Source organism: Nansenia antarctica (genome assembly GCF_963989245.1).
Source record: "Nansenia antarctica genome assembly, chromosome: 14".
Taxonomy (NCBI): domain Eukaryota; kingdom Metazoa; phylum Chordata; class Actinopteri; order Argentiniformes; family Microstomatidae; genus Nansenia; species Nansenia antarctica.
This window is the reverse complement of record NC_137684.1, coordinates 24,696,674-24,715,792: the sequence shown is the minus strand read 5'-3', so window position 1 is coordinate 24,715,792 and position 19,119 is coordinate 24,696,674. Positions and strand designations below refer to the sequence as shown.

The 19,119-nt window shown below is 46.3% G+C and overlaps 1 protein-coding gene across 1 annotated transcript; it reads left to right on the top strand.

Moving 5' to 3' along the window:
- The first annotated feature begins 308 nt into the window (after positions 1–308).
- Positions 309–18,213, top strand: vps9d1 (VPS9 domain containing 1). The gene is made up of 16 exons (XM_080544946.1): positions 309–421; positions 975–1,050; positions 2,342–2,548; positions 2,664–2,826; positions 3,152–3,263; positions 6,314–6,376; positions 7,083–7,135; positions 7,405–7,492; positions 7,750–7,835; positions 8,532–9,019; positions 9,581–9,710; positions 9,979–10,184; positions 10,788–10,872; positions 13,736–13,840; positions 16,989–17,102; positions 18,131–18,213. Exons 1-15 carry the CDS (start codon positions 323–325, stop codon positions 17,095–17,097), a joined length of 2,070 nt encoding a protein of 689 aa, XP_080401072.1. The 5' UTR covers positions 309–322; the 3' UTR covers positions 17,098–17,102; positions 18,131–18,213.
- The last annotated feature ends 906 nt before the right edge of the window (positions 18,214–19,119 follow it).

The following is a 19,119-nucleotide window of genomic DNA, read 5'->3' as shown; positions in this document are numbered from 1 at the left end:
ATAACATAAGTCGAACATTTTCTAACATTTCTAAAAAGTCGGCATGAATTTATTATTATTTATTTCCAATTTCTATAGGGAATAGTGAATCAATAAAGCTTTAGAAGCTAATCCATGACACATCATTTGACACGTTTCATTAAAAAAAAAAAAGGAAAAAAGGAAAAAAAAGAAATACTGTTTCTAAAAAAAAGAAAAAATGTTGTTGTGCTGTGTGATGCTTCCGTTCTGCACATCATGTACATCCGGCCCAGGCATGGCTGCGTCTGAATGGTCTTGACTTTATTGTTATTAATATAGTACAGGTACCATAATCATCATTATGGCTGCATCTGGCTCCGACGGTGGCATGAAGCCCCTTCAACATGCCATGAAGATGGCCAACACAGCCATCCGGCTGGACGCAGGGGACAGGCACCAGGTACCTCACTGTCACGGGTCAGATCGATCTAGAATAAACGAGTTGTATTGTGTGGTGTGTGTGTGTGTGTGTGTGTGTGTGTGTGTGTGTGTGTGTGTGTGTGTGTGTGTGTGTGCGTGCGTGCGTGCGTGCGTGCGTGCGTGCGTGTGTGTGAGTGTGAGTGTGAGTGTGAGTGTGAGTGTGTGTGTGTGTGTGTGTGTGTGTGTGTGTGTGGTGTGTGTGGTGTGTGTGTGTGTGTGTGTGTGTGTGTGTGTGTGTGTGACTGTGTATGGCCATGTAATAGGCTTGACTGCTGATGTAAACAAACAATCCGTAAACAAGGGAGGGTGTCGGGGCATGTCCGATGTATGAAATTGATTTTCTTGACAACATTATTATGTAACTTCACTGAACATGTATGTGGCCAGCTGGCTATACTACTATCATTGACTGCTCGTAGCCTCGTAGACTAGGACAATATTGACAATAATGATAGCAGTTTACAACAATGTCATGTCCTTGCCATATAACGTAAATAAATAAATAAAGCTACAGCTTTACTTTCTCCCTCCAGGAAGCCTACTGTGAATACCTGCGGAGTATCAACTACATTTCCCACGCACTGTTGGAGGATACAGCTATGTCAAACAGTAAGACCTGTCTGTCAGGCCTATCCCATGATATCCCATGAAACGTAATAAAGGTCTATTCACAATTGGATGTATTAATTTTCTCTTTTCGATAGAGAGATGTGTACTAAATGAAGGATATTATGTCTTTCGTTTCAAGACGAGTCTGCCATACACTCATTTGTCTGTCAATCACTGAGAATAAAGTAGAAAGACATTTGAGCGCATGTCTGTTCGTCAGTTTTTCATGATCTGTTAACTTTTTCCATACATCCCCTACATTTGATGAGGAACTAGAATCAGTGCATTTCCTTAAGAAGGTGGGGCACACAGTTTTCAAACTAAACAATGGATACTTTTCACCCTAATCCAAGCTTTTCTCTGGTGGGGGGGGACGACGACGACAACATGCCCACTAGAGTGGCGAAAACGAGAGGAAGTACCCTATTGGCTGCCCTTCACAAGGGGAAACAATGATTGAGTGCCTTCTACGGTGCCCTTCATGTAATACATTATGATGATATACCCTCTAGAGTAAGACAATTCGATAACATGTCTTAATGAGTGCCCTTCTAGTGTAGAAATGTGATGCAGTGCCCTATTAGCCCACCCTTACAATGGTCTAAAAACTTGACATTCCCTATGGGTGCCCTTCCAATGGAAAAGGGGGGTCATTGTGTTTTACTTCAGAGGTGTTTGTTAAATAAACATTGTGAAGGTTTAGAGTTCCCTGTGTTGTTTTAATCATAGAGATGTGGTTATACTTTTAATCGGGATCGCCTAATAACATAATCTTAATCTTAATCAAAGATGAAGAAGACTATTTCATCCTACATGACGCATCCTAGCTTTTTATGCGCTTTTCAAACAGCCTCAGTCCACCACTGCCATGAGTCATACCAAAGACTCTAAAAATACCTCATGCCTCTGATTCACACTCAGCATTAAGGATATGGATTGGGGGTAAGGCCCTAGCGTCCTGTCTAGGGGGGTCGGGGGGAACATGTACATCAAGCTGCCTCCAGCTACAGTAACAGAAGATAGGATTCTGGCTTATTTACAATAAGTTGTTCGAAAGGTCTGCTGTCAAACAATTGTCTGCTTGAATAGTACATGAGACAGGTCAGGATGACCGTGTCAGTGACTGAAGTTGCACTCCCTATGGGATCAGTGTTTTTACTAATATTGATTGTCTTCAGTCAGTTGTGTGTATTCTTGGTATTGGTCAGTCCATCAGTGGAGTTAAAGATATCCCTTTAGAAAACATTGCTTTTCTCATCTGCTATTTTTCCTCTTCTCTGCCTTTACCCAGAGGAAGGAGAGATGGTCGCCGTAGAAGTGGAGAAGATGTTGAGGCTCGCCGAGCAGTGTTTGGAGAGAGCCAAGTCCTTCATAGGGAGGAGAGATGAACCGACAACCTCGGCCTCTTCCTCGTTCACACCTACCCTGCACTCAACAGCACTCAACCCAACCACAACCCTACAGGCTATCTCTGTGGCAGTAAGCCCTGCAAAGACTGGTGAATAACCCGCATTTTCCAGTATGTATGTAGCAATGTTTTTCTTTCACATGACTCAATCTAAACTTATCCCCTCCTACTCCTACATACTCATCCTGTTTCCGGCCTCCTCAAGTTGCGCCCCAGGAGACGAGACACATTGATCCGGAGGCTAAACCCAATGGCAGGCCTGGTCACCGGAGGGTCCTGTCGGAGGGCGGGGGGGGAGAAGGCTCGCCTTTCCTGCCACCTGACGTCTTCCAGAAGCTGCAGACAGTGGAGTCACACGACACCAGGAAGTGAGTAGCAATCAGAGAGGTCTGAGGAGTAAACAGTGAGGAGTAAACTCAGTGACAGCAGACAGGACTCTGGGTAAAGTCTTCTTTTTTCAAAGAAAGGCTATCACCATAGATATATCTTTGTTACCTTGCCCCAAGGGACAGCTGATTCACACACACACTTTTATAACGGTATTGAACGTAAAATCACGTTGCCATACCATATCAGTAGACTCTTACCCCTGTATCGTCTTACATTGTTACTTGTAACTAAACATGGTGTGTGTGTGTGTGTGTGTGTGTGTGTGTGTGTGTGTGTGTGCGTGTGTGTGTGTGTGTGTGACAGGGAGCTCACACCCATTGAAGAGGCCTCACGCTTGAACCAGAAGCTGAAAGCAAATTATGAGGCTCGTTTGGCGCGACTCACCCCTGGTCAGGCCACACAGAAGACATCACTGGTCAGTGTGTGTGTCAGTGTGTGTGTGTGTGTGTGTGTGTGTGTGTGTGTCTGTGTGTCTGTGTGTGTGTGTGTGTGTGTGTCTGTGTGTGTGTGTGTGTGTGAGAGAGAGAGAGAGAGAGAGAGAGAGAGAGAGAGAGAGAGAGAGATAGTGAGATAGTAGAGATAATAGTCCAAATAAACAAGTACACTGAATAAAACACCATCATGTAAACACTTCAATTAGAATAGAGTGATTGAATAACCTTTTATAACATTTATTTGTACATGTATGCATGTGTAGCCATCCTCAAGAGCTGTGTCCACAGAAGTTAGCTCCTCAATTCTGGGACAAATTTTTCACTGAAATGGAAAGGGTCTTATTTTTTATTTAGCAAGCTGAAACAAGCTTTTATTTAGAGATACGCACAGTATATTGGAAGAATCTTATATTAATGATCGTGGGCTCCTCTATGCACCATCATTTAGACACAAGACTAGTGTCACGCCCGTTCAAGGTGAATCGATTAGCGGGTTTCTGCTGGATTCCGAGAGCTCCACTCAATGCTCAATGTCGAACATATTGATTTCGGCAAAGACATAATAAAACCGCAGACGGGCGAGTGTAACTGTATCTAGTTTCACAGGACATGAAGAAGTGAAACACTGACATGCACTGTAAGCACCGTGTCCGAAAGATCATACCTCCTTCTCTTACTAAAATTGTCTAACTATCATATTCAGAGCCCACTGTTTACTAAAACCGCATGCAGAATATTGAAGCACATGTTGGAAGCAGTTTAGAGATAACAGGGTATATACAGGAATCTTGAGGTTAATTTCAATACCTTTCTAAGACTTTTTAAAGAACTTGTCAATATTTTTCCAGACCTCACCGCCACTTGGAGCTGTAACCGTTTACATCAGTGACACCTTTTAACTTAACAGTTTTAGTTTGCAATAGACTAGACCACTATCATACAACACAATTCCCCCTCCTCGTCGATGGAGGGAGCGTGGAGAGAGTCTCAACCCTCCGATTCCTGGGGGTGCACATACAGGATGACCTGTCCTGGAAGACCAACACAGCAGCCATCATCAAGAAGACACAACAGCGGCTCTACTTCCTGAGAGTCCTCAGGAAAAACCACATCAGACAGGAGCTGCTTGTGACCTTCTACCGCTGCACAGTGGAGAGCATCCTCACCTACTGCATCTGCGTGTGGTTCTCCAGCTGCACAGCCGCAGAGAGGAATGCGCTACAGAGAGTCGTGAGATCGGCCCAGAAGATCACCGGCGCCCCCCTCCCCTCTCTGGAAGAGCTGTACAACACACGCTGCCTCAGGAAGGCCTCCAAGATCTCCAGGGACCCATCCCACCCTGGGTACGAACACTTTGCTCGGCTGCCCTCGGACAGGCGGTTCAGGACCATGTTCGCAAGGACAAACAGACTGAAGCTCAGCTTCTACCCTGAACACAGCAAAGACCTAGGTTCTAGGCCCTGGACAATCTAGACAATTTGATGGCAGCTACTAGATTGTAATCAAGTGCAATACTGAAACACAACTGTGAACATTTCAAACCTGCAAACTGCGACACTTTAAATGAATGTGCAATAACACTATGTGCAATATGACAACCCTCGGGTACATAAGGTTCAGAGATAGGAAATGTTAGAATAGGTATAGCATAGCATAGAGTACAGCACAGTGTTTTATTTGTATAGTATAGTATAGTGGATAGTGTACATAGCCTTTATTTATGTAAACCAGCTCTTTTCCCTTCTTGTTTTTAGTTTTCTTTCCTAGCACCAGGGGAGCCCCCCCCTCCCAAATTTCGTTGTTTGGTACCTGTACTATATCAATGACAATAAAGACCATTCATTCATTCATTCAATTTCCGGTTCATCTTTGTTTTTTAATAAAACTAATAAATTCACAAACTTTTACTAAAAGTTTTTAGGACTCAAACTCTTTGGACAGAGTCTAATTCAGGAAAATACCTACAAAATTCAAGACCTCATAAAATCGTGATAAGACTTTTTAATACTTATTAAGGGTCTTGATTTTCCCAAAATTGATTTATCAACTTTTAATACTTTTCAAGACACCGCGGATACCCTGGATAAGCACATCATAATTGGGTAATAATGTTGGATGACTCTTAATCTTAATGGTAAATAGTTCAGATTGGGCTCCTTTATTCACCGTCATCAGACACACGGCCGGGGTCACGCCCCTTCAATGGGAATCGATCATTTCGCAGGTCACTAGACTCACTACAGACAGGCGTCCGTCTGGTGGTTTCGGAGAATTTAAAAACCACTTCGCTCCGTGTGGAAAAGATTGATTTAGACAAAGATACGGACACAATAAAAACCCTAGACGGGCGGAGTGGAGCTGTGGTTTCACTGTCTCAGCCCTGTTAAAGACGCACGCTGTTCTCTGAAAGGGTGGTGATTATTTAAGCGACTTTTAATTGTCTTGACTTGCGAGGAACAACTAAGCTTTCTCTCCTTCAATATTTTTCCATTTTTAGCCTATTATTCGGTGGAACAAAACGTGTTTTGAAATCCTGTAGATTATATACCGAGAATGTTACTACGGCATAGCGGCCAGAAGGATCTGAGATCTTACTGGAAAAGACTTATGGCATTTGTGAAGGTATTGTCAGACGTAGACCCTTTCAATCTTAATTGCTTTGATCACTGACGCGCCACGCTTACCATTACGCATGGATGCGTCTCACGCACGCACACACGCACACACACACACACACACACACACACACACACACACACACACACACACACACACACACACACACACACACACACACACATTTATATGTTCATCTGATGTATAGATAACTGGCAAAAAAAACAACTCTGTCGTTGAGGTGATGACCTTTCCAATAATTGTGCCTTTTGGAAAATTAAGATAATGATTTTGGAACTGCCTACTATTTTTATTTCCTAATTGTTTTGTTTGTGGGGTGTCTGAAGTGTATTTGATGTGCTTAGACATTGTTTTCTTCTTCTAATATATCTGTTTCTCTCTTCTTCTCATGCAGACTCTCTCTCTTCAGAGGCAGATGATGGAGAACCTCATCATTGCCAAGGCCAGGCAAGATGCTGTATCCTTCTGTTATGGGTTGGTGTGGCGGTCAATAATGTAAGCAGCAATGTTCTCAGATGTTCTTGCATATCGTTAGCCTTATAGCATAATTGCAAAAAAAAAAAAAGAAGTCATATTTTGGCCAAATTGAGATATCTGCCTAACTCTACTCTCTTAACACTGCTGATCCACTGTGCATTATTGCCTATGATGCCATCAGCCTATCAGAATGCTTGTTAGATTCCAAAATCACTATCTGCCCAAGTCATCTCATGCAAAGATGGCTCAGCTGACCACAAGTGAAGCATGACTTAAGCAATTATGCTATGAGGCTAACGAGATGTCAGTTTGCCAGCGGTGGTGAATCAGAATCTGAAGACTTAATTGCCATGACAAACATGTTAGGAATTTGGTTTGGGACAGTGGAGCGCAGTTGACAACAGGACAGGTGCAAGACAGGACAAGACAGTGCAAACCAACATCAAAGTGCAAGAGTTTTAAATAATATAAATATAAGAAGTGCAGAGATCAAGTGTTCAAGTGTTCATGTCCAGACAGTCCAAAGCTCTCTGGGTGGGGGTGGAGGGAGGGTAGATAGAAAGGGGTCAGGTCGGGGGGGGGGGGGGGGGGGGGGGGGCAGCAGCATTGGTGGGGATATAGATAGGGGTGACCTGGTATTGGTTTAGACCCAGTAGACTTGTAAGGTTTCCTTAGTATGAATGAAGCTCCAAAGGAAGATGGAGGAGAGGAGACTTAGGCTACAGGAGGAGGCCAACAGGTAAGCCCTATCCTACCAGGTAACACAGGCCTATAGTATAGCTATCAGCTTAGCCTGGTCCCAGAACTGTGACTTAGGCCTATGACTTTTTGTCATGCCAACCCTAACCCTACATGCAGTGTTAAGCTTTACTGATATATGTTGGTGTATATGTTTAGCAAATGAGTGTTTGTTTGAAATGGGCCTTCTACCTGTAATGTGTGTGTGTGTGTGTGTGTGTGTGTGTGTGTGTGTGTGTGTGTGTGTGTGTGTGTGCGCGCTGTGTGCAGGAGGTTTGCTGCGTCTGGAACAGTCACCCCGGAGGATCAGGAGCAGCGGGTTCTGTACGCTAATGTTTTGGAATATGAACAAGATCATGTGAGTTCAGATTATAAACATTCTGTGTCGATCAGATTAGTGTTTCTCGTTTTTCACATGTTTCAGCCCAAGGAGACTGGCAAGTCATAGGAGCTGACTGAATGTGTCAGAATGCAATTTCAGGGATCAATGCTAGTCCTCAGACCTGGGGTTGAGTGATGCTGAATTAGATAAGTGACACTTTAGTTTTAAATGCAGAAAATGGTTGTGGGTGTTCTGTCCTGATCGTGTGTGTGTGTATGTGTATTGGCTTCCAGGATTGGCCCAAGCTATGGAAAGCCAACCTCAAGAAGAACCCTGATGATGTCACTCTGGTCTCAGGCCTGGTGTCGTACCTGCTCAGGTACTGGACATGAGGAAGTCGAACACGGTCATGTACTGTATGGGCTGTGTCCGTAAGCGCATACTGACCCACTGTTTACTCAAATGATATACTACATCATATTTAGAGCCTATTATTTAGTCAATCGTGTGCAGTAAGCGACACGTTTCAACATACTGCACCTCATTCATACTAAGAAACTGTCATTTGTGCCTCAACCATGTTGTTCATTGTAACTGGTTAAATTTCGCTACTGCTGCTGGGCTACATTTGGAAAGGACTTCCTGTAAATTCCTACTACGGTACATGGAAAGGCAAATCTAGCATGACATCCTGGCAGGATCATCATTTGGACATGGCCATGGTGTCATTTTACCGTGTAAATTAAATTCTTTGGTGAATCGAATCAATTGGATTTGCTCAAATCACCAGGACAGGCGGTCCTTTATGTTTCTAACTCGCTGCTGCTATCGCTACAGTCCATCACAACAACTTTGTTCTGTTTACTCTGCAAATTAAGTCAGACCTATGCCATCAGGACAAACAGTCATGGGAGCACATGTCATGCAATTCTAACACGGCGTGAGCATGGATGTGAGGGGGGGGGGTTCTCCCTTTCTTCCTGAATCACTAGCAATACAACAATGCCTCAGTATTTCTGAATAGCTTGAAAATGTAATGTTTCTTGTTTGTGTTGTGCTGCTGTGTGTATCCTAGCTGTCCAGACCACCCCGTCATGAAGCTACTCAAGCGGCTCCAGTACCGCATCTACAACAAACTCTACCCCATTGTGACCAAGAGCCCCACGCCTAGCCCCGCCCTCCTGTTGAAGCCCTCTCGCAGCGCCCAGAGCCTGCTGATCTCTGAGCCCCTCTCCCACCACAACCTCTCCAAAACCTCCCCTGCCGGAGGGGGCCACAGCGGGTCCTTGGACGCCCTCTCGCTGTCCCTCTCCCACGACCACAACTCCCACCAGGAGGAGGAGGAGGCGGACAGCGAGGAACCGCCGACCCCCGTGACGGCCGCGGACCGCGAGAACTCGTTCGAGGACCTGGAGCAGTTCCTGACCCAGCTGGACTGGGCCCCGCCTCACGGCGGCGACGGCACGGACGCCGACATGACCTTTGAACACATGGAGGACCTGGAGATGAGGGCGCTCAAAGAGCACCTGAAGGACATTGTGAAGGACATTCATATCGCCATTGGTGAGTGTGTGTGTGTGTGTGTGTGTGTGTGTGTGAGTGAGTGCGTGTGCACGGACACCTTGGAATGTGCTTCACAAGGCTATTGTGAAGGACATTCATATCGCCATTGGTGAGAGTGAGTGAGTGAGTGAGCTTGGAATGTGCTTCACATGCAGTGGCACACCTATAGACTTGAGGATTGGTAGGTACAGTACAATAAATATGGTAATAGCTTCAGACTGCCTTACGATGTGTTAGGTGGACCAGCTTCCGGCTGCTTCCACCTTTCCAATGCTCTCAGATCCGGCAGTTGATTTGGAACCAAGCAATACAGTAGAACTCACTTCGACTGGGAGGGCAATGTTTTTACTCTTCGCGACCATCTCAAATCAAGTGTCTGTGTGTGTCTGTGTGTGTCTGTGTGTGTCTGTCTGTGTGTGTCTGTGTGTGTCTGTGTGTGTGTCTGTGTGTGTCTGTGTGTGTCTGTGCGCGTCTGTGTGCGTCTGTGTGTGTCTGTGTGTGTCTGTGTGTGTGTGTGCGTCTGTGTGTGTCTGTGTGCGTCTGTGTGCGTCTGTGTTCCAGATCAGCTGCTGTCTCTGTGTTTGCTCTCCTTCGAGTGTCTGAACACCGCCACTTCCAAGGACCTGTGTGTGGCCAGCATAGAGGAGGCCTTCTTCCCTCCGCTATGGAGCCCCCTGTTGGCCCTCTTCAGGTACTGCCGCTCTCACCTTTCTGAAGTTGTGGTCAGTAGATGGCACCATAAGGCCTAGAACTAGAGATCGTCTCATCTGTTTTTTATTTATTTTTCTTGCTTGTACAGTCCTGTTATTGCAGACCTGTCATCGTAAAAACAGGGGTCAGTCAGTCAGTCACAGCACCTGTTGATTAGTTATGCCTAGTAACTCTTCAGAACCACCTGTTTATTATTAATTATGCCTGGCTGGTAACCTCTCTCTCTCTCTCTCTGTGTCCTGATCTAGGAAGGTCCATCGAGAGAGGGAGCTGTTCTTGGAGTCCAGTATGCAGCTGTACCGGGACGCCTCACCCGGGGACATTGGTGTCCCGCCCAAATTGTACCCTCAGGAGCCTGGCATGCTGCAGGGTTCCTACCCGTATGAGTCGGCCGTGCAGGAGCTTCGCCTGGTGTGCAGAGATTGCTGTCCTCAGAGGAAGCTGGACTGTATTGGTGAGTCAGTCCCTTTCCGGACTAGGCAGGGTTCCCGCGCAGGTCTTAAAAAAGCCTTGAAGTCTAAAATCCAGCGATCCGACTTACAAGGCCTAAAAAGGTCCTGAATTTCAGAAAATGAGGTGCTAGGTCTTAAAAACGAGATTAGCTTGTCCTGCAAGGAAATCAGTCCGACCACATCTATTTAATTAATCAAGCTGGAACCAATATTTATTTTATATGAATTATCCTTCAGACTTTTTTGTCTGTATGGCAGTGAAATCCCACCTTGAGGATGACAAATAGCCATCATATGGTGCAGGTCAAAAACTAGGTCCAAAACTCTATTCAAAGGTCTTAAAAAGGTCTTAAATTTGACTTGTTGAAACTTGTAGGAACCCTGCTAGGATAGTTTGGGACGTGGTACTCATCGGTCCCTGAGGGTATAGAGGTGGCACGGTAGCAGGTCTAGTTCATGAGAAACGCAAGGTTAGGGGATAAAGATTGATGCAGAATTGACTTGTTGCATTAAGACATTTGACTGTGACTGTAGTGGCCTGCAGATTGTCTTTGATGTCATTGTCCTTAGCTGTACATGTTTGACACGTCTCATTGTCGTTGCAGTCCGGACGTTGCGTCTGATCTGTGCGTGTGCAGAGGATTACCGATGTCTCCACAATGCAGACTCCACCCCGAAAACAGCTGCCATGTGAGTGTGACATCACAACCTTGCGTTGATGGACTCTCGCACACCCACACACACACATACACACACACACACACACACACACACGCCTGGCCCCATGCTTGTCTCCCACCTCAGACAGAGAGACGCACGCACACACACACACACACACACACACACACACACACACACACACTCCTCCACACGTCTCCTCCTTAGTCACATGGACACAAACTCACACACTCCCAGTGTTCCGGTTGAGTTTCTTATTAGACTAACATGTTTGTCCTTTTGTCCAGACAAGGAAAGGGGGACTTCCAGTTAAGTAAGTCTTTCGGAAGTACCCAAACATAATTGAAGACCTCCTGCCTGAGTGGTAACCTTGTCAGACTTCATCAGAGTTCACTTAGGCCCGGACGCCGCGGGGGTCTGGCCTAGGACCACCGACCCCCTGCCGCGTGCCCCTTCCCTGGCCCAGCCTTAAAGTGGGTCGACTCGTCTGGAACACACCCAGCCGGGCCCCAATAAGGAGCTGTGGGAGAGGAGCTCTGCTACTCAGCAGAGGAGAGCAGCAGACGGGGCTGAGTGTGTGGTGTGTAACGACTCCACAGGGGGTCAATTGAACCCCCTTATTCTCCCAAGGTTGCGGTTCCGTGAAAGGATAGGGCGTATGAGAGTGTAAGCATTCTCTGAGAAATAGAACACGGGTCATTCAGAGGGTTGTTTTGCTTGGGTGAGTGGGTCTGCTGCTTTAGGAAGAACAGTTTTAACGAGGGTTATAAGCGTATGCAGGAAACTGATGAGGTAGATGACCAACATTAAACAACCACATCCACACGCCAGCGTGATGACTGGCCTTGTAAACAGCTGTCTGGGTAGGATCGCTGCACCAAGCGCTCAGCCAAAACTGTCCCGTTGCACAAGCTTACACCAGGCTCTCTTTAAGTTAAACTGCCCTCCCCAATGATTGCCGACCTCCGACCCCTGAACCTGAAAAACACATCTCTCTGTCTCTGTGGTTGTCTCTGTCTCTGTGGTTGTCTCTGTCTCTGGTTCTACCTCTCTTTCTCTATTTTCTTCTCTCTTGTTTCTCTCTCTTTCTCTCTGGTTCTCTCTCTCTCTTTTCTCTCTGGTTCTCTCTCTCTCTCTCTTTCTCTCTGGTTCTGTCTCTCTCTCTTTCTGTCTGGTTCTCTCTCTCTCTCTCTCTTTCTCTCTGGTTCTCTTTCTCTGGTTCTATCTCTCTTTCTCTCTGGTTCTCTCTCTCTTTCTCGCTGGTTCTCTCTGGTTCTCTCTCTCTCTCTTTCTCTCTTTCTCTCTGGTTCTCTCTCTCTCTCTTTCTCTCTGGTTCTCTCTCTCTCTCTTTCTCTGGTTCTCTCTTTCTCTGGTTCTCTTTCTCTCTGGTTCTCTTGTTCTCTCTGGTTCTCTCTTTGTCTCCTCTGAGTGTTTGTCCAGGGCACTGAGGGCATATCTCCTGCTCTACATCTGTCATCTCTTATCACAGTGTGTGGAAGGAGAGAGACTGAGAGATCAGACACTGCTGACGTGGTGCGCTGGGCCACACTTCTCTGTGCTTCCAGATCCAGTTTATTTGCGGGAGCACCGTCCTTTAGAGGCCGCTGGCAGTGTTACATTGTTACATTGCGTAACACTGCCAGCGGAACACACCAGTTTTTTTGCTCTCCATTTCAACTGAATCAGTTTTTGCGTTTTAGTTTTAGTGGAAGTAGTTTTATTGTAGATATTTTAAGGTTTATGTATTCCGGGAGTGTGTAGGCCTATGATGTTTGTTTTCAAACACACACACACACACACACACACCTTTTAGCAGGCATTTCCTTTGATGTTAATTCGTCATCCTTTCTTCTGACCGAGTGGGGGCTCGCCTGTCCTCTCCATGGTCTTGGACTGAGCCGACTCTTCTTTCTGCTTTCCTTCTTTCCTTCCCTCTACCTCTCCATTTCTTTTGACTCTTTTTGCCATTCCTTCCCTCCCCCTCCCCCCTACCCCTCTCTCCCCCCTACCCCTCTCTCCCCCCTACCCCTCTCTCTGGCCTTTTCTTCTGTCTACCTCACTCCCTCCCGCTCGGTCCATCACACTACCTCCACTTCTCTCTGGCTATGTCTCCTTCCTCGCCCTCACCCTCCTTCTACTCTCTCTCTCTCTCTCTCTCTCTCTCTCTCTCTCTCTCTCTCTCTCTCTCTCTCTCTCTTTATATTCAGTCCTGGCTGCTTCTCTCCGTTTCCCTACTTTCCTCCTTCCCGTGCAACACTAGAGTAATTGCTCTGTCTTGTCAACTCTTTCCAAGGAGCTAAAATAGAAATGTTGTGTTTGTTATCTTGGAATTTATAGTTAGTAATTACCAACGGTCACGACATGTGCAAGGAAGTGTGTGTGCTTGCGTACATGAGACGTGAGTGCGTGCGTGCGTGCGTGCGTGTGCATGCGCAGAGAATTGTGATTAAGGGTGTGAGGTTATATGAGCCTGTATCCACACCTCTCTAACCTGTGTGGAGGGTGTTGGGTTACATCTAGCTGGGTCAGTGGGGGGCCAGCCTTCTACCTTCTCACGCAAGCTGGATAGGGGAATGCTTAGCATGTGATTGGTCGATACACACAACGTCACCCTAACCAGAGAGAATGCTAAAGTAATCACCGTTTTTGCATTCCCGATAGATTCCGAGAGAATGTCCAACATTTTATCTTCTTCCAACACATCCAAGTCAAGAGTTTTGTCTTGATCTTTTGCAATGTTATGATGACACCTTATTACAATAATGTCTCCCCTCTATCCCACTCTCCCCTTTCTTCCCTCTCTCTCTCCGCCACTCATCCCTCTCTCCCTGCCACTCGTCCCTCTCTCCCTCTCCTCTTCTCTCCTCTCTAACAGTGGAGCAGATGATTTGTTGCCCATCCTGTCCTTCGTGGCGGTGCGTTGTGATTGTCCACAGCTGGTGTCTGAGTGTGCTGCGCTGGAGGAGTTCATTCATGAAGGGTAAGAGTCTCCAACTCACTCAGTCTCAACTCACCTGATGGAGAATGACTCCCTACCAGAGAATGACTCCCTAACAGAGAATGACTCCCTACCAGACAATGACTCTGAGGGTTTCAATTATACATTGACCCTTGGGGGTGGCAAATTTACATTTTACATTTTTGGCATTTAGCAGACGCCTTATTCCAAAGCGACTTACAATCAATACATTTGACTAAAAAAAGTAGGAAGCAGGAAAAAGTAATCTATGCTCAGGCCTGGGGTCATTGGCAGTAGTCGTACTAGAAGAAGGAAGATAATAAAAAGTTAAAAGGAAGAGTTGAGTGTCGTCAGCGTAGCTTTGGTAGGAGAACCCATGTGAGGAGATTACAGAGCCAAGAGACTTGGTATAGAGGGAGAACAGTAAGGGCCCCAGGACAGAGCCCCGGGGGACCCCAGTGGTGAGGGCTCGTGGAGAGGACAGTGATCCTCTCCAAGTCACCTGGTAGGAGTGAACATCCAGGTAGGAAGCAAACCAGGAGAGTGCAGAGTCAGAGATGCCCAGTTCTAAGAGGGTGGAGAGAAGGATCTGGTGGTTTACTGTGTCGAAGGCGGCAGACAGGTCCAGGAGAATGAGAACAGAGAAGAGGGAGGAAACTTGAGCAGAGTGGAGGGCCTCCGTGACAGCGAGGAGAGCAGTCTCAGTAGAGTGTCCAGCCTTAAAGCCGGATTGGTGAGGATCAAGTGAGGGTTGTTCTGAAGGAGATGTTGAGACAGTTGGTTAGAGACAGTCGGTTAGAGACAGTTAGAGACAGAGAAGGGATACCGGTCTGTAGTTGTGGACAGAAGACGGGTCAAGGGTCGGTTTCTTGAGGAGAGGCTCGACTCTGGCTGTCTTGAAGGCAGCCGGGACAGATCCTTGTGAATAGAGAGGCGTTGATTACGGTGGTAAAGAAAGAAAGGAAGGAGGTCGTTGTGAATGTATTGGAAAAGAGGGGAGGGGATGGGATTGAGAGGGCAGGGCAGGTGATTGCCCGTTTAGATGTGATCATCAGTTTTACAATATCATCAGGGGAGAGAGGAGGGAAAGAGGTGATAGGCCAGAGACCAAGTGTAGTGCAGAGGTTCTGGAAGGGTCTGGAAGGGTAGTTAGGAGTGTCGGTGTGAGAGGTGGAGGGAAGGAGCGGCTAATGTCATCAACCTTTTGTGGATCTACTGTATGTGACACTTCTGGCGGGGTGCCTGTGTTCATAATTCTATCATTATGTGTTCGGGTTGGGTGAGTTTGCATGAGAGTTTCCTGAGCGCCCTCTGTGAATCGGACGCTGCTCCCTACTCCTGGTCTCACTATCAGTTCTTTCTTAGCAGCGGTGTAGTCTATTTTTGTGTGTATACTGTGATTTTTTTCCCCTCCCAGCCTCATATCGTTCATTTCGGGAACGCCATAAAAATAATGTTATAAGGCTGATCTGTGCATGATAGTGCTGCATTTTGACATATTTCATGTCGCATTTCCCCCCCCGTCGATGGTATATGACGTTATAGTCAGTCCCAATGGTCCAAAAGTCAAGTGCTTCGTAAAACACAGACGGGGTGAATTTTATGAATGAAAGTGGGAAAGTTCTGTCACAAAACGCCGTTACGTATCCTCGCACATTTTTAAGTGAGTATACGGAAATCCTTGGCCTTTCCTAGTGGGTATACGGCGTAGTCCTGCGTATCACCTAGACGACACCACTGGTTCTTACCTCTTCTCCACATTCTCCAATCTACACTCCTGACTTCTCAGAACATGCCACCCTCTCTCTCTCTCTCTCTCTCTCTCTCTCTCTCTCTCTCTGGAGTATCAGGGTCCCGTCCGTTGCGTGTCAACTCAGACCACAGACGACAGGCTTGTTCGTCGCAATAAAAACATTTTTTTTTACTGGCTGGTTAGATTGGCAGGGACTGAGGAATGTGGGATGTGAGATTCTGGTTTGGTTTTCCTTCCCTATAAAAATACAAATAAAAGGCCACTTTATGTTTGTGCAACTCAGTGGTTTGGATGAGCAGAGAGGTGGGAGGGAGGGAGGGTGGGGCTGGCCGGGTACAAGCACTTAAGTTCTGTAGGGACTGTTGCTGCGGTCTGTGATATGACTGATGTAGACAGACCTAACAAGACGTTGTCCACGTGCCTCTTACTGATATGAAATCACGCAGCCCCCCCCAGCACCTCACCACAGCCTGATGGAGATAGACACCTCTTTCTTTCTGTTTTTCGCTCTAGCTCTTGCTCTATCTCTATCTCTCCATCTCTATTTGTCACTTTGCATCCCCCCCCCCCCCCCTCTCATTCTCTTTCCTACTTCCTGTTGCTCTCTCTCTCTATCTCGGTATCTCTGGGTGTATCTCTCTCTCTCTCTCTGTGTATCTCACTTTCTCTCTCTGTTTCTCTCTCTCTCTCTCTCTGGGTGTATCTCTCTCTCTCTCTCTGTGTATCTCACTTTCTCTCTCTCTCTCTCTCTCTCTCTCTCTGTGTATCTCTCCCAAACACACACATCCAGCCAATCAGGCCTGGCTCCAGTCGCTCTCGTGTCTCGATCTCGTTAGCTGAAGGTCATACAGAGTTGACATGAGCTCTGGCCCCCGACCCCCCATTGTAAAGCGGACCTGCTCCCTCCTCACTGTCCTGCCCTCCCCCCCTCAGATATATCCAACCCCCCTCCCCTTTATATACAGATGGCTCTGACAAAAGCCTCTTGTTTTTACTGGCCCACTTCCCTTGTTTAGTCACGGTATGGTGGAGGATGAGGATGATAAAATGTTCTTCGTGGCAACGTTAGAATGGATGTAAATATTGGGTTGCTGTCCTGTCCATCTGCAGTGATTTGTAGGATGTGGCTCTGCTGAAGTTGTATTGAAGTGTAGAATATTGAGGTGTAGAATATGGAATTATCACAATTCCATTCTATAGAATGTTGAAATGTAAAAAAAAAAAAGGAATGTACCACATCATCCTCAATGTTGTCATACATTCCGTTTCTAATCCAGAGCGACTTACAATGAGTACATTCGTCTCAAGTGAGTGAGTCAACTATACATCAGTCGTCGTAAGACTTTCTATAAAAAATGAGTGGTCACGGTGCTAGAGAAAGGGAGGAAGTGTTGTAACAGTGTTTCTCTGTCCCAGATATCTGATAGGGGAGGAGGGGTACTGTCTCACCTCCATGCAGAGTGCTCTGACCTACGTCGAGTCGCTGCACACTGGAGCTCACCTGTCCTGCGCCAAACTCACCTGATACAGGTAAGCCCTGCTATGTCTGAAGCACACCGGTAAAACCTGCCTGATTGTAACCATGGGGGGGCTCACAAACCGTCACTGAAACTGCTTGGGAGCTAATGGTATTTACATTTAACACACCGACCTCAAAAAACAGGTGTAGGCCTAAACGCAGAGCAAAGACACACAATGCTCAGTCCTGTGCAAGAACACCCCCATGCCCAGTTTTGAGAAGCGCTGTTCTAGAGTCGTCTTGTCTTGTCTTTTTTTAAAATATATATATATATATACGGCATAGTTAAAAAGACAAAACTCTGACATGATGGCATAGCGTGGGGGAGGGGCAGACCGAGGAGATGTGATGTCAGTGATGTCAGTGATTGGGGTTAGAGGGTTCAGTATGCAGTCGGAGGGCCCTGTCTGGTGGGCCCCAGAGCTATGTTCCCACAGCAGTGAGGGGGGATTAGCCCAGGCCCATAACTCCATGTGACATCATTAAACAGTTACCCGAAACCTTCCCTGTGACATAATTAATTCATGCTAACTAAACATTTGATTTGTGAGAGGCTGCGGAGTGCTGGGGGAGTGCTGCGGAGTGCTCTAGGCGCTGTTTCCCTTAGGACAGGATGTTTTCTTCTGCTGGAATAACAGATTTTGTTTTATTGTCAGTCTCCTCCAATACAGATACATGGATGTATAACTTCACTGGTCTCCTCTCCTTCCCTCCTCGTTTGAAAATGGAACACTCAGTCAGTTGTTGTTGCCATGGAGAGATGGAAGGGGGTAATTGGAAGCATCCTTGTACAGTAATCTGCTCTCATATGGGTGGCCAATGTTTTGCAGTGAGTGGGATCACTAAGAACGTTTTATAGGAGTTCGGGGGTGGTTGAATGACAAGGGCTCTTGGTTTGCATGCATGGATCTGAATTGATTTCCTTTTTTAAGAAAGGTCCCATACTGTTTGTACCTAGGACATTATGTCCAGGGTTGGACTACTAGACCAACAACATGATCAATCTTGAATCCAGTTTCCATTGTGTTTGGTGTTACAGGCTGCTGACGAAGACCCACCTACTGTAGCCCAGAGCCTGGGGAAGGGGGAAGGAGCCACCTACTGTAGCCCGGAGCCTGGGGAAGGAGGATCAGTGGAGCTTCATTCAGATGTCCAGAAGGTTCTGAGGAAGGTTCAGAAGGTTCTGAGGAACCTTCTGGGCTTTGAACTCATTTTCTGCAAGTGATCACAAATGCCTCCTGATCGTTGCCATTGACTCGCTGCATCTCAGTAGTCCAAGGTGGCTTCTTCTTCTTGTCTCCTTCCTTCCTTCCTCTCCTTCTCCTTCCCTTCCTCTCCTTCTCCTTCCCTTCCTCTCCTTCTCCTTCCCTTCCCCTCCTTCTCCTTCCCTTCCTCTCCTTGTCTCCTTCCCTACATTGGCACTGATGTGAAATAATTGGACGAATCAAAGCAACTACCTGGATGGATTCCTCCATATTGCTTTCCCCCATATTATGTTTTATAATCAGTGCAGATGAAGGAGAGTAGGAAAGGGGGGGGTGATTAGATGCACCCCATGACTAGCTGCTCTGTGGGGTCATGAGGGGTCTGTGTGATCCCTACACTACATATATATATATTATACAGGGTTGAAAGGTCAACTGCTTGTATCATGTCAACTCGAAGCTGAAGACAAATCTGCTAAATATTTTATTGCCATTGCCCATTATTGGTTTTATTGCTTATAGGAATTGACCCGATTCACTTTTATTCAGCTGTGGCCTGACAAAGCACCATTTACCTCCATAGAGCAAGTGTATGTCTGTTTGACTGTAAAAGAAGCATGGATTACTAAATGATTGTGACAGATACAGTATGTTATTCTTATTTTTAGGAGATATTGTAAGATCAGGAAATACTAGGGATGCCTTATTATCATGTCTTCTCATTCAGTTTCTTTTAATATTTCCTTTCATGAGATGTTTTACGATAACGCAATCATGCTGGTAAGGAATTAGGTCAGTCAGAGATTGATTATGATATTGTTAT